The sequence below is a fragment of the Passer domesticus genome, chromosome 1, assembly GCF_036417665.1.
Source record: "Passer domesticus isolate bPasDom1 chromosome 1, bPasDom1.hap1, whole genome shotgun sequence".
In the NCBI taxonomy this organism is placed as follows: domain Eukaryota; kingdom Metazoa; phylum Chordata; class Aves; order Passeriformes; family Passeridae; genus Passer; species Passer domesticus.
Window position 1 is genome coordinate 75,458,273 of NC_087474.1, and position 15,637 is coordinate 75,473,909.

At 46.1% G+C, this 15,637-nt stretch overlaps 1 protein-coding gene across 1 annotated transcript in view; it reads right to left on the bottom strand.

The window, feature by feature from the left end:
* BMP6 (bone morphogenetic protein 6) overlaps positions 1-15,637 on the bottom strand; it is an 89,515-nt gene that overhangs the window by 3,006 nt on the left and 70,872 nt on the right. The window contains exons 3-6 of the mRNA XM_064425182.1: positions 11,127-11,275; positions 9,764-9,961; positions 2,055-2,131; positions 41-151 (exon numbers count right to left, since the gene is read on the bottom strand). Coding sequence (XP_064281252.1) covers positions 41-151; positions 2,055-2,131; positions 9,764-9,961; positions 11,127-11,275 — 535 coding nt within the window. The remainder of the gene's footprint in view (positions 1-40; positions 152-2,054; positions 2,132-9,763; positions 9,962-11,126; positions 11,276-15,637) is intronic.

Genomic DNA, 15,637 nt, shown 5'->3' on the forward strand with positions numbered 1-15,637 from the left:
TTCACCTGGTGCTTTGGCATTGAGCTGCCTGGGGACTTACCAGAGTTTGTACAATGGCATGATTGGTTGCGTTCATATGGGCGTTGAGTGGGAACGAGCACTCCCCATCACAGTAGTTGGCTGCGTAGCCTTTTGGAGCGATTATCCAGTCCTTTTTAGGGAAACAAACAGAACGTGGTTCAACAGACAACTGCACACAATTAAGAGCAGCTGAAAATTTTCCACTAACTTCTTCATTGAGGGTGAAAATGTGTTTTCACTGAAACTCCTCGGGTTTTAGTTGGGTTTTTTAAATTTCTTTTTGTGTATCACTTTTCCATGGACACACTGATTTTAATGTCGAAAGAATGATGCACATCTATGTACAGCTCAGCTACCATTAACTAAGAGGGCTTTACCCCCAAAAGTCTCCTTGGGTTGCCTTGTGGGGATAGTGATTTGGAGGCCTTTATTTCCAACATTTCCTGCAGGCCCTCTGGCTGAAATACCTTTCCTAGGTTGAGTCACAGCCACAGCTCATGTTCCTCAGAGACAGCCTAGCTTATACACTCTTATAGAGGGATACTACTCTGTTAAGGACACTGTGGAAATCCTAGCTGCCTAACATCTTCTCCACATCTGCCAGACTCCTAAAGGAGGGGCAGGACAGTCCCCCATGAGCAAGCAGGTAGCCCCACTGGCAATCTGAGTGCCATGCTAGGCAAAAAGGGGACTCTTCACCAAAGGAAGCTTGTCTGCTGCTGACACAAAAGAGCCAAAGGAAAATTAAAAGCAGCACCACGGAACAGGAGACACTTGGCCTCCCTTGGTGTTGGGCTCTGCAGGTCCCCCTTCAGAAGGGTGTACCAGTATGTTTCACGTGCATGTATCTCTTGGGCAATTTCCACTCTACCTGATAATCACCTGAGTTTGCCTGAATTTTGCTTCAGCAGGGCTGAACAGCCACACACATTGTTGCTGTAGCTTTGCTAACCAAATTTGTTCTGAAGGAAACAGCAGTGCCCAACAACTGCAGAGGGCCTGCAGTCCTTGCCTTGTCTTGATCATCTTCCTACAAAAAGTAGGACATGGATTCCAGCTCTTAAAATGAGCCCTGCTGGTCTGTGGCCTTCCTTTGGCATCATCTTACCTTTCTGCAACTAGAATGGTGAAGGCAGAGCCTTCAAGATCATGAACTTCCCAACTGGAATCCACTTCCTATCCAAAAGCAGGGCAAGTAAGATTAAGGAAGAGGTGTAATGTCTCTGTGCAAGGGAAAAGTCACCCATAAGAAATGGGGAATGGAGTCACCACACAAGCACAGCTGCAGCTACTGGGCTGGAGCTGACACAGGAGCTACAAAAAATGCTGCTATCCCATTAGCTGAGAGAGAATTTGCATGTGTTGGGTACAGAAGGAGCAGGGACAGCGCTGGCATCCTGAATTATAACCTGGTAAAAATATTAGCTGATAGAAATGGGACCTCCCTCACGAGTGCTGGATGAAAGAATGAAAAAAAATTTTGAAAAAGAGAAGGTGAGGGCATTCTTTGAAATATGATGTTTGTTTGCACTATAGCCTGGTCCTAAGTAACTTACTCTAAACAACTTTCTGGCCTCATGGTGTTGCAACTAAACTCAGTCTTCAGTCTACCTACCGCAGGCAGTGCTAATTGTGGGCATTGTGGAGGGATTGTGGAGGATTTCAAACAATGGCCAAGGTTAAAATCAGGGTGAACACTAGAAAAAAATTTAGTTAAAATCACTGCTTAACATCAGATTGTTTTCCTTATCATTAGCGGTACATAGATATAAGCCCTTGCCCATACCATGACTCCCATGAGGGACAGAGAATGACTGTATACTTGAATCCCATAAAGTATCAAGCTTTCTCTGGGTCTTATCAAATGTCACAACTATCAATATTTATTTGCCTTCTCTGTGACTGGTTTTAGTGAGGAGGCACAAGGGACATTTTAAAGCATAATGCCAGACTCGAGTGGAATTACCGTGACACTGTTTAGATAACATTTCATAACAAAATGTCTGGTTTACCCAGAGAGAAACATCACACACCTGCCATCCCAAGTCTTGGAAGCTAACGTAAAGCTCATGCTTTCTGCACGCTGTTTTTAAGTCACTGCTGTTGTAATCTGTTAAAAGAAAAAGAGCAAAACAAGAATTTAGAAAGTAAAACAGGCCGAGCATTGCTGGAGGGCACATCTGGCCAGATGTGTGCATGCTGTGGGCTCAGAAGTGAGAAGTGATGAGCTCCCTCAGCAGCTAAAAGGATAAGGGGTGATGAGGGACATCCAAAGCAGGGCTGAAGCTTTTAAGATGCCTGTGGGAATGGAGAAACCCAAATAACAGTGACTCAGTTCTAGTTACTTCAGCTGTCTTGAAAGTACTTGGAAAACACCCCCAGTAAAACAACTTCTTAAAAATAAATCTACTTCAACCCTGCATAGGCTGCATCCCCACCGGTGCTCACACTCATCCCACTTTCTCGGCTCCCATTTCTGACATGTGCTGCCCCAGGTGGGAAGCTCACTGAGAGAGAGAATTACAGCCCCAGGAAGGTTAATCATCACCTTGTGCCCCTGCACCAGTCTGCAGAAGTCCTCAAACAGCTAAGGTGTCCCATAGGCAGGGAAGCCACGTCCTTGTTCCTTTCTGTACCTTACCCCAGCTTGTCCCACACATCTCATGGCACCACCTCTGCCCTTGGACCTTTACAAACCATGCTCTGAAAAACAAATTTCTCCTGTCCATAAACTGCTTATCTGCAGATGACACAGCACTTGACATGCTCTCACCATTCACTTGCTCCTTATTGTCAATAAAGTGGGGACACAGGATGCAAAGCCCTGACCAAGACCTTATCCCTTGCCACGGCACAATGTACGGGGACATTTCAACCATGCAGGAGCTGCTCCTGATGATCCCACAAAGCATAGCTATTGATAGTGAGTGGAATTTCCCATTTATATTTGGAAAGAGAGGCAGCTCTCCATGTGAACACCTGAAACCACAGTGAGCAGAGGAGCTGAGCTGTGACAGAGGGGCCTTTCACCTCCAGGTGGCTGCACAGATCCACCCTGATGGGTGGTTGCTGATTTTGTCACACCTCAGGTGCTGCTGGACCTCAGCAGAGCAGCCACAGAAACCACCCTTGCAGCGAGGTGACTTGGACACCACCTACAGCTGCTGATCTGTGCTTTGCACCCAATGCTAGGCACGAGAGAAAGAGATGGCAACAAATCCAGCCAAGCAGCTTGGGAGCCAGGTCATCATCCATGTTTTCCTCTCATGCCTTTCCACAGGGGCCTTCTCCTCCCTCACAGCTCCCATTTGTGAGTAAAGGCGCTCCTGTCAGCAGGCAGATGCCACAGGCTGATGCCCCTGCCCCCTGCTGCCCTAGATCTTTTTGCTTACCAGCCCCCTGGTGCCCCTAACACGGCTTGAAAGGGCACCCTCCCAGTGCAGCTTTCCCCAGATGCAGCAGCTGGGATAGAAAAATATTTTTAGTGATTTTTTCTTTGGCTCTGAATAAGCCTTTCTTTTTCTTCCCTCCAGCACCATTCCCCCCGCCCCCCCGAAGTTTGGGAACTACAAATGCAAATATTTATTCAGAAGAAAAACTATAATACTAAAAGCACATCCAACTGACATTAAGGGCAGCACAGCAGTACAGCTGGGTACAGTTAACACTGAGGGCTGAAAAAAACTCTACACCTCAAACCCAGCTTCCCAACCACCAAAGATTAGAGAGTTGTTTTTAGAAGCAGTTGGGTTTTAAACTCTGAGGATTGCATTTCAGCCTTTGAATAGCTTCGCTTCAATCACGGATTTAATCAGGTGAGCAGAGCTGGTTAACAGCCTGCTGCAGCATAAACATTCGCTCTTCCAGGAGCACGCGGTAGCAAGAACGGAGGCGAGTCCCTCTATTCAAGCTTTCCATTTTCAAACCAGACATACCCAGCAGAAACCAGGGTGTGGTGGTTTATTTCGGATGAAGCTTCCCAGTCCCTGGCTCAGCCCAGGAGCAAATTTCTAGCATGAGATGTTTCTAAATGATTTTGTCATAATGAAGGGAAAAAAAATATGAGAAGATGCTTTTAGTGATCAACAGCTTTCATTGAAACACCTGAGAACACAACTTCATTGTTCTTCAATGGGATATATAGATTGTTTAGAGGGAAACCGTCTGTGTTTGACAGTGGAGTTGATCTGTTCACAACTGAGTGGGTAAAATGGTGCCATGTTCCAAATCCAGCTACAATTTACCCAGATCTGCTACAGGAAAAGGGAGAAGGCAAGGGAGGCAGAGAAAACAGGAGTGGGAAGGAAGGCTGCAAGCAATCACAAGTTTAAGAAAACACAGGGGTGGAAAAAAAGAGCTGCTTAACAAGGTACACCAAGCAGAACAAGTTATGAACGTGCCCTCTCTCACACTACCTCAAAAACTCGCCTCAGCTCACTGGTCAGTCACCTGATTCACACTCTGCATGGAGCCCTGGCTGCTCTCCATCCAGGGCAGATGCAGACAGCTCTACCTCCTCACTTGCCCAGCCTCAGCCTTTGCTTTTCTAAATGTCAACACATTAAACATCCCCTCTCCCTAGCTTTACACTCTTCGCTGTTTAACCCTCACCCCAAGATCCTCTGCCCTCATTTCTTGTTATGTGTTTGCCTACCATGCTTGCTTTATGGAAGCTATTTTAGTCCAACTTTAGGTAAGCTACAAACCTTTAAGCAACCCTTAGCAGTGGCTTTCTGAATTGGGGAAAAAGATGCAGAGGTACAGATGCATATAACCATGACCCATTCCCCACAGTTAGGGGCTCAGCATATGCCCTTCATGGGGCATACATCCTGAAACCCCATCAGTTATGGGCCTGAAAAGAAGAGGAATACACACAGTCACAGGGTTTTGGCAGTGAGCTAAAGCTCACTGAGCTACTGAAGTTGGCTTCCACAACACATTTTCTGCACAGCCTGGAAAGCAGCATCAGCCACCCCAGGCCAGCGTGCTCAGCTGTTTTAGCCCAAATTGCTACTTGGCGTGGTTTGCATGGCAAGATCCAATTGCCAAGAGGCAACGGGGTTTGTGTCCCTTCCCGCCAGCCTTGCAGCAGGGAGCCAGGAGGGCCACGAGCAGGCAGCCTGCAGAGGGGAGGTGCTGCAAACAGCCACCACAGGGCTGGCCCACACTGCCACGGCACAACTGGCAGGGATTGCTCACCAGGGACCTTCAGCATCTCTGAGAGTTTAGGGAGCTGCTTTGGGAGCTCCTGTAGGCTCATTGTGGGTTTAGCAAAACTGTCTCTATTTTTGCCCCCGAACATACCAATTCAGAAACACTAACTTGGCACTTACAAGGCACTGCATTTAATCACGCTGCAAACAATTTTGTCTAAAACAGAGATTCAAAAAAAGCTCAAACCCCTAGTTCTGCACATAAAAATAACTCCCGGAGCAGCACAGTTAAAACAGCACAGCTAAGATGTCTTGTCTCTCTGGTGTTGTCTGCCTTCACCAGGACCCAAGTCTGACTTTCTGCAGGCACAGATGTTTCTCTTAAGGCTGGACACTGGCATGTGTATTACTGAAAAGGGTGAGAGAACAGCCTGACCCTAATGGTCTTCCTCCTACAGATACTTAGGCACCCACCTTAGATTTCCTATAACCTCTCCCACGTTAAGTGCTGGCAAAGAACATATAAATATTTACTGCGGTCGATCCATCTGAGAACACCCTCGCTGCTCCCAAGGTGCCAGTTTACCAAATTCCACACAGTTATTAATTGCTTCTGTGATTCCAAATACCTTTGACAGAGGTCTCCAAGGCCAGCCCCTTCTTCTTGGTGTTTGACTTTGGTGATTTGTCCGGATAAAGCTGGTGTAAACTGATCACACAGTTAATAACAGCCCACTTCACATGAAAGTGATCTGCCTGGGTGGGAAGAAGGGGAGATGTCGGGCTGACATGAACCCGCATGTGAAGGCACATAGAGAAATGCTGGCCATGCTGCTCCAGTCTGCATCCAAACACTGCACTGAGGGGAAAACTATACTGGAGGGAAGATTGGCTGCCAGATAACAAAGTTTATTAACAAGGACTTTGCCATCACAAAAGCATTTGGCCGTATTTGCCTTCAGTGTTTGTGCATGTTGCCCTTTGCAATATCTGATTCCCGTACACATGGGGAAATCTGCCTGGTGCAGTGCATGTCTGCTGGAAGGAAAGGCCACTTGAAGGGCCTCTCCATTTCTCATAGAGCACCTCACTTCAGTCCAGGGGGCATTAAAGAGAAGGACCTGAAAAGCAACTTGGCTTGAGTTTCATTCTGGGCAGCAAGTGCGGCCCAAAGTCAGGCATTTAAATTCTCTCCATGAGGAGGGGCTGACAGGAACGGATGTGCCTGGAGGCTGACCTGCAGAAGAGAAGGATTATTGCCACTGGAGAAAGAGATAGCCCTGTGCAAAATCCATAAATTATGGAGTTGGCTGAAGGGCAGAGGTTCACCGCCTGTTCTGCTGGACAGTCCCATCTCTTTGGTCAGCTGGAGGGTCAGCATGAGTCTGAGAGCACGACTTCAAGCCACTGCAAGCCAGCTGAGCCAGGGCCTCCTGGCCCTGCAGACAACAGCAAAGAAACACCTACAGGCTCCTCCCTCCCACCATGTCCCTCCATGTCCGGGGCCAGACCTGGCGTGTGACTTCCTGCCTCAGCAGATGAAAATACTCCCTTTTCTTCCTGCTCATCCTCCTTCTGCAGAAGAATTTTGAGGCTCCAGGAATGCATTGACGCAGGACTTAAAGCAGTTTATAACCATGGGGGTTGCTCAGTTCTGCTTTATATAAGCCAGTGATAATTATGTGTTTATAATACATGGAAATAAGCATTCTTGGCAAAAAAAAAAATACAGACTATTGAGAACCTTGCGCCACAGACACAGCCTTAGCATCTGAACTCCTGGTACTGACTGCAGGACAACTGCACACCAAAGGGAGCACAGTGGGGTCCCTTTCCACACAGAGCAGCATGCCCTCACCTAACTCCCTGCCTCCCCAGGTCCAATACCAGCCCCACAGCATACTTCATGCACTCCAAACTGATTGAAACACTTGTCTAGACAGTAATTGGGGCTTTTTAAAACATACTGCCCCCAAACAACTCACAGCATCTTCTGGGAAAGGGGTTCTTTTTTTGGATTGAAAAAATAAAACCCTTTGTATTGATTACCACAAAGGAAGGAAGTTGGAGTCTACAAAAAAACCCCATCAAAACTAAAAACTGTCTTGCTCTGCAGAAGAGAAACTGCTCTCAAGTCCTGGTAGGGAGCTGCAATCCCACCTTGGGGAAGAGCACCAACCAAAAATTTGACAAGACATGAGACACAACAGGTGAGGAGAGGCACAGAAGGGAACTGCAGCATCCCAGTTCTGCACCCACTTTGGGTCCAGATGCATCAGGGCACCCCCAGAAGAGCTAGACAGCCTTCAGGATAATCCCTGGGCTTGCCTTCTGCTTCATCCTGGGGCAAATGCCTCCTCAGCCCCACTATGCATCAGGATTTTTTTATCCTCCCAGGTTAAAAAAAAAAGAAAAAAGCTCTGTGATCTCTAATGCTAAAAACACTTTTTGGTCATTGGTGCCTCTTGGGCTGTTAAATCAACCACTTCTTAAAGAGAACAGAGTCTGAGAGTGTCACACTTACAAAGGAAAATAAGATGATGTAGTCTCTCTTTTCTAAACACAGAAACCAACCAAACATACATCTTAACTTTAAATTCCCCTCCTTTCCCCTGCTTTAAATCCACAGTCTAAACTATACCTTGTTGACTACTGTGCTGCCAAATTCCAGGTTTTAAATTAAAGCTGGCCCAAAAAAAACCCTTGAGACCACAGAATGCCAGCTATTTTCCCTTTTTGTCATTTTAGAATTTTATGACCTGATGTGTGGTGTAGTCAGGAAAGCAGCAAAGTACAAATAGCCCTTTTTGCCCAACATATTTGCTCCCTCTGGGGCTTTGAGTCACATCACCTGATTTAATAGTGTGAAAATTTTGTTTCAGCACTGTGAAGTTTGCAGAGCCAGGGAGAGAAATCTGGAGCTTATCCTGACTCCAAGTGCCACTAGCACCACAAAACAGCAATGCAGCACGTAACTTTCCCAAAGCACCGTGAATGCATTACAAAAATTGGCTCTTGTGAAGGGAGCACAGAAGCTGAGCCTACCTAAGTGGGAGAACTGCCTGCATAACAGCTGGGCTTACAACACCCAGCTGAATAAACCACCTGTGCTCTTGGCAAGCTCATCATGCAGGAAAGTAAGTCAGCAAGCAGCTACGATGCCTAGCTTTAAAACTGCAGCGCAGAAACCTGCAGGAGGACCAAAGGAGGTCTCAGCAACTTAGATCCACAGAAGGTGTTCCTATGGCAGATTAGATGATAACTCCTCCAGAAATGCCACACTGGCATTGGCCAGCCTCCCCCAGAGAGCTTGGGCTGCAGAACCGAGTTGTTCCTCCTGCCCTTAAAATCCACAAAGGATATCTCACACCAAGCTGTGTCTGGCACTAGCATGGCACGGCACTGGAACCCACAGCCACCCTGCAGCGTGCACCACAAGGACATGCAGAGGCCAAATGCTGCTGGCACACACCAGCCCAGAGGGCAAGTCCATCACCACAGGGGGCTGGAGCAATTGAGCTGAGTCAACACACGGCCGTGCACAAACCCTGGCTGCCAGCCCTGGAAGGGCTCCCAGCCTGGCTCTGCTCCCTGCAGCATGGAGCCACCTTGGGTGCAAGCAATGGCTCACCCACAACCCAAGCATGCAAGCGCAGGGAACAGCCTACATATTCCCACCAGCTAAGCACCAGGAATGCTGGCTCATCTCCCTCTGCTGTGTTTGGACATAGACTAAAAAAATACAGCTGCCCCTCTTCCTTGGGGCATAGTCATTTCTAGACATGGGAAAAGCAGGGATCCTATTGGAAACGAAGGGGGCAGCATAAGCAAATTAATCAAGCAACTTGGAATAGGCTGAAATGTTTGAGAGGAAAGAAGGTACTCAATGAATGAAGGGCTTGTAGCACTGTGGTGATGGAAAACAGACAAGACTTAGAAGACAGAAAACTCTCAATTGCTGCCAAAATGTAATTGTTACTCTATTGCACCACCAGCCCACAAAAGCACCAACAAGGCTTCTGTACAAAACCTGCAACATGCAACTTGTCCACAGCAAAAAGGCAAACTTCTTTGCCTGCCTGGAAAGGTACTTCACCATGTGTACACGGATGTTCTCACAAGACTAAAAAAATACAGCATCTCATGCTGTTCTTCCATGTTTTTTCCAAAGAAAACTGAAAGAGGACTCTGTTGGGAATGCATACATGCAACACCATAAATTTCAGTGTATACAGAGATAGGCTTTGAAATACCGGATTTCACAGGGCACAATTCTAGACAAATACTGCATAGCAAACAACCTGCAAGCACAAGAGTTGTGGTTAAAATACCTCACCACCTTGAATTCAATGGATGCTACTTCACATGGGGGTCTGGACTCTATGCTGGATTCAAGAGGACTCCTGTAAGTTTCATTATGTGAGTCCTTCTCTCCTACAATCTTGCAGATGTAACCTATTCCCCCAAGGAAGAGCATCCCACCTCACGACCCCCTTCTTGCTTCTGCCCTCCAAAGCATCCAGAGCCAATACAAGACATCATCCCAGCTCGTGCTGCATGATTGATTGCCCCTGTTCCATGATTACCTGTGACACTGGACACCCTGGAAACGTCCTGAGTCTGGGTGGAGCGGTTCCGGCTCTGCTGCCTGCGCCTGCTGCTCGCTGACCTCGTGGTGCGTAGGTGAACCTCGCTCACTTTGAAGAAGGCCACCATGAAAGGCTGCTTGTCATAGGGGCCATCTCGCCCTACCAGCCCTGCTTCTCTAGGGTTTACACTGAAACCTTCAAGCCAAACAGAAAAGGGAGAAAAGTTAGAGAAACGGTGCAGTTGCATTGCTCCTTTCAGCAACCAGCGTTTCTTCTCTTCTTGCTCATACTCTTCTTTAAACACCAAACATTTCTTTCTTGACACTACGACCTATGGATGTTTTTATGACAGCTCTCCACCCATGCTGGACAAGACTTCACTGCAGCATCTGCTTCCTTGGTGCCCCTTTGGCATCTCTAGTTCCATTTGGTAGTAAAGTTATATAGACAGATATGTAAAACACTAAACTTGATGCGTCATGACATCAGTCCTGCTGCCTGTGAAACACAAGAAGCAGACATGAGATTAGGAGATGTCTAGGGACAGCAGAGGGCAAAGAGATGGTGTGCTTTTGCCAGGAGCACAGTGATGGGTTCTCAGCCCAGCTGGAGAGGTAGAGTTTGGCACTAACATTTCCTCATGGAGAAGTGGACGGGCCCTCCAGTCTAACTTGACATCACAGGTGTACTAAACTGCAGCATGAAGCAATAGAAAAAAAAACAAGGTTGGAGATTGGTTCCTGTAAAGACAGATGTCACTGTCACCTTCTGCTCATTTAGATCCTCTCCACTGCTTATCTTCCAACACTCAATTTCATGCTCTTTTGCAGTCTCTTATTTTCTTTTCTACCCTTCAAAGTTTCTGTAAGTTGTGAAATGCTGCTATTACAGCTGCCCCACACAGCAACCACATAGTTTCTCCAGCAGTGCTCCCACATCATCTTTGATGAGATCAACAGCAGTCACAGCAGCCAGGACAGCTGACATAAACCCACACAGCACATACCTCTGCCTTTTCTTCTCATCCCCAAACCTCAACCCACATGGCATCCCAGTTCCATGCCCCATCCCACCTCCAACCCAGAAACTGAGGCCCTACCCAAACCCACCTCCACCAGCTGGCCTGGTACGGTCTAGGGACAGCCGACCTCACTTATGGGGAAAGACATGTCCATGATGGGACAGCCAGGAACCAACAGCCCACCACCTGTGCCCTCAGACATCTTGCTCGTGGTGTTGGCTGCAGCTGCCTTAGGAATGCAGAGCGCTCAGCCTGCCTCATCCCAGCAGAGTTCTTTTAGCACCTCTTCTAGATCCAAGAGACTGAGGGGTGACCTGTGCTACCTGGCCCATAACCTACCATCCCGGGTCACCACGCTGAGCTGCAGTCCCATGTTGTGCTGGGGGTTCATCACCCACATGTTGCTGGTGGCGGTGACGTCGAACTCCAGCCAGCCCTCCTCCGACGCCCACACCGCCCGCGTGTCCAGCAGAAACAGGTCAGAGGCCCTGCAGAGAAGGGTAGTGACAAGACTGTGAGGTTGGGGATTCTCTCTCCTGGCTTTTGCTATTACAGAAACAAAATCTGAAATAGTTCTAAGTTATGTTAATGTCTAAAACAAAACAATGGCTCAAATCTGCCCACTTGTATCCAGAGTTTTGCCATGAAAGGCATGTACTTCCACATGTGAAATTCAGGATTATAAAGGTTTTCACCATTTTCTAAGACAGAGGAAAGCAATCCTTCTCCTCAGGGCTGTCCATTTCTTCACCAGCAAGGGATTAGTAAGGCACTCTTCTTCCTGAAAAGTGTACTGCTAGCTCTGACATTACTTCATTCATACATTTAGTACATTAATAGCCAGTGGAACCACCAGCATGACCAGGCATTCTATGGCTTTTGCCACAGGGGTATCATGGTTTAAGCTCCCCATACATAAATACAGGCTTACCTTAACTGACCAAAATAAAGACCCAAATAAACAACTGGCCAAGCATCAAAAAGTGAAGGAAAATGAACCTCTAAAGGCCTCTAATGACATTTTTTCTGAGGCTTATTAACAACAATTGCATGCCTTGCTCCAAGGCTGCTGGTCTTGCACCACCTTCATGAGCTTCAGCTTCAAATGCTTTTAAGTCAACAACTTTTTTGTAGCACCAAGTACTCAACCAAACTCTATTCAATGAAATCAGCTGCAGAAACACCCAGAGAAATCCCATGTACATTTTCTTACTGTATTACAGATGTAACTTTCCTGTGCAAGAAAGCTACAATTCCTACCCTCTACCTGTGGCCATCATCACAAAATGGATACCAGGTGTCAATCCCATCTACATCTCTTTTCCCCACTGGATTTTTTTTCCTAACAACGCAAATGAGGAAACGAGGTACCCATCTCTCCTACCCACCAAAGGTTAAATTCAGAAAAAAAAATTGATGGTTTTATTTTTGGCCAACTGCTATGTCATACTGCCCAGCAGCTTGGTTTGCGTGAGATCACACATGGAAAAGTAAGCACTTAAGTGTACTAGAGCTCTAGTGCAGCTATTTTTACAGCATGGAGGCTTTCCTCCACCTCACTGGTAGCTGCACACTGTGGTTGACTCAGCAGCCTTTCCCACAGGAGTCTTTGCCACCATTCCTCCAGCAGGAAGAGGGCTCAGGAGCAACTCTGACCTTCACCTCCAACAGCAGCACGCAGCTACGGCTGGTCAGCTGCTACGTGTTTTTGAAACTCTAAGGTTGAGAGATTTGGGCTTTCCCAGGCAGGGTATTTAAACTGAAATGTTGCTTAAAGGCAACTGCAAACAGCAGCTGCAGCTGTGACCACTCTTTCCCTCTCCAGTTTTAAGAGAGGAATGAACTTCTACATCATTCCCACCTCTGAATATGACTTAAACATCGGGCCTCTCCAATGCCTGAAGTCAAATATATCTGAAAAGGGGTTTTCCTAGCACCTGTTCTGACCTTCCTCCTCACACCAACTGCTTCCTGATCTCTGTAACTCCTCTACACAAGGAACTCTGTCAGAGCAAACCCTCTGAACATTGAAACACACACACAGGAGTAGTCAGGTCTAAAAAAACCACAAAGAGGAGGTCAAAAGTTTACATTTCCACTGTCTTGACCTTTGGGAAGGCACCTGGACACCGGAGAGCTGTAAAGCCAAAATGTTCCACATGGCATCATTTAGCCCACTCCCCTGAACTCCAGGCAGGATCACCTACTACCATGTTGTTCCTGAGAGATGTTTGCCTGACCTGATCTCACATATCTCCAGCCTCAAGAACTCTCTCAACTTTCCAGGAAACTGAATGGGCTTCATGTGACCGTTCTCCCCCTTCTTTTATCTAACTTAAATGCCACAACAATGTCCCCTTTTTATTATAATAATATCTTCAGTCTCTCCTTAACAAGCCCTGTTTCATAGACTTTGACTTCTCTCATTGCTTCTTATTGACCCAGCTCAGATCAAGACCTCACTGATGCTGAGTACAGTGGAAAGATAATCTTGATACATCTCACAGACTGTGTCTCTACTCCCACACCTCAGAATATGATTTTGGCTTCTTCACAAAACTCACACTGTTAACTCATGTGTTCACCTTGTGATCTGCTATAATCCTTGGATTCATGCTGCTGAAGCAAAAAGGACACAGTAATTCCCTAGTCATTCAAATTTCAATGATTTTTCATGTCCAAATACAACTGTCCTTTCCACCAAATCAAATTTTCCCCCATGCCACCTCAGACTGAACCTCCACAATTATTAGATTACTTAAAATACAGACTTGCCCCCCAGTGGGTATCCCTCATTTTAGTATCCTCCACAAATATAGTAAGAAAACTGCCTGACCAAAGAACAATTCTACCAAAGAAGAACGAGCCACTTTATCCCACTGTCACTCTCCCTTTGGGGAAAGATTTTGATTCCTTTGTAAAATGAAGAAAAGTGGACCATTGAGCTTTCCAGTCAAGTCTCTGCAAAAAGTCCCATACAGGACAGGTTTTCAATCAGCTCTGCTATTCAGATGACTTTGCATTGTTCACCGGATGAAGATTCACCCCACAAGTATTTTAGGGCATAGTGGATGTGTAGGCAACACATCTGAGTACCTTTTCTTTAAGCCTCTTTTCAATCAATATTTGTTGCCCAAGCCTCAGCAACTGTGTATCATTACTAGTTTCCATTTTGGCATGAAGGTTTTAAAAAAATATCCAGTCACCTATTTCCAAAGACAAAATTAAGGAGGAAGAAGAGGGAGGGAGGAAATTTACTCACATATAAAACCCTCCCAACTATTTAACTCTGTGCCTTTAACCATGCCTTTATATATAAATATATTTATATGTCACAGAAATCTTACATTCCCCCCCACACACCTTAAGAAAATCAAATTTGGCCAAGCAGTAAGTACTTGAAAATTGCTGCCCACAAAGGCTCAACAGAGATTCAGCTCTCAGCAACAAAATTTTCTGGACTTTTTGCATGCAGGGAACATACATTCCCCTCCTTTCCCCCAAATACCAAACACCATGAATCACCTGAGGGGAATCTGCTCTTTCCTACAGCTGTGTGGCTAAGAGATACCCCTGCTACTCCTGCAAAAAAAGCCATATGATGTCTGATCTTGAAATGGACACTGGGAAATCTCCCAGACTAGCCTCTGGTCAAAGAGAAATAGGAAGGAAGGTTAAAGGAAAAGAACATGCCATCTCAGCCCCTTGTCAAAGAGAAATAATACCTCTGTAGATAGGGAAAGGTGGAGGGTTTTTTATAGTCGTGGGGGATGCAGACATGCAAGGACTAGAGGGAGAGACCTTGGATTAAAAACTGGCAGAGAAAAAGGGATTACAAAGATTTTCATCTGCACAACAAGAATGAGGCCTTATAGCCATGTCCAAAAGAGAAATAGTTCAGGAAGCAGTCAAACACCATGCTGAAGAGCACTACACATAAGTAGCTGCAAACCCACAGTTGAAGCAAAATTTAAGAGTGAACAAGAAATTGAGAAATATACTGAACAAGTGACACAAAATAAAGTATTGAATTTCTAGTCATTAAATGACAGCACTGATCCTGTGCAGTGAGGCAGGCAGTGGCCTTCCAAGAGGAAGCAGCAGCTCTGTATGTGGTCACATTCATGGAAGGGTGTCTGAAAGCTTCAGCTTTTCAGAACAACAGAGGCAAGATGGAACCTGAGTGAAACAGGAAGAGAGTGTGAGGAACAAGAAAAACTAGAAAAATAAAGGTTGGAAGACATTTTTTGAGCCAGCAGCACTGAAGAGAGAGGAAGAAGTATCTGCTCTTAACATTGGCAGAAGAAAGCGGAGTCAGTCCAAATGTTTCATGCCCAAGCAAACCCAGATGTCAAGGACATCAAAGAACCTCTGGCACCTCCTTTAAAATTCAGTATACAGAAGATACATTTCATCACCAAAACAGGCAGCTTCTTCATACTCTCTGTCTAAACCCGCCTCTGGGTTTCTACACAGCTACTGCCACCTCACTGTCACTAATGAGCCCAACTTTCTCATCTTTATTTTCAGTGTGCTTGACCATCTGGATGAGTCCAGTTATTGATTTCCATAGAAAGGCTGCTGCAGGCATATTATGTATTAACCTTTTATTATTATAGGGAAGCAAGTGAATGGGAGAAACTGAGGTGATGAGCTGAAACAACTTTCCTGATAAAAGAGAGGATATTAAATAGGAAGATGCAAATTAGAGACTCCCAGCTCAAAACAGGAGGTCTTTGAGGTCTTTGCTCTTCATCAAGGCCCTGAAATATGGCTCAAGTCTCAAGAAATAAAAGGCAGTGTTTCCATGGCCTTCAGAAGACTTTGGAGAAGGACAGAAAAGCAAAGGT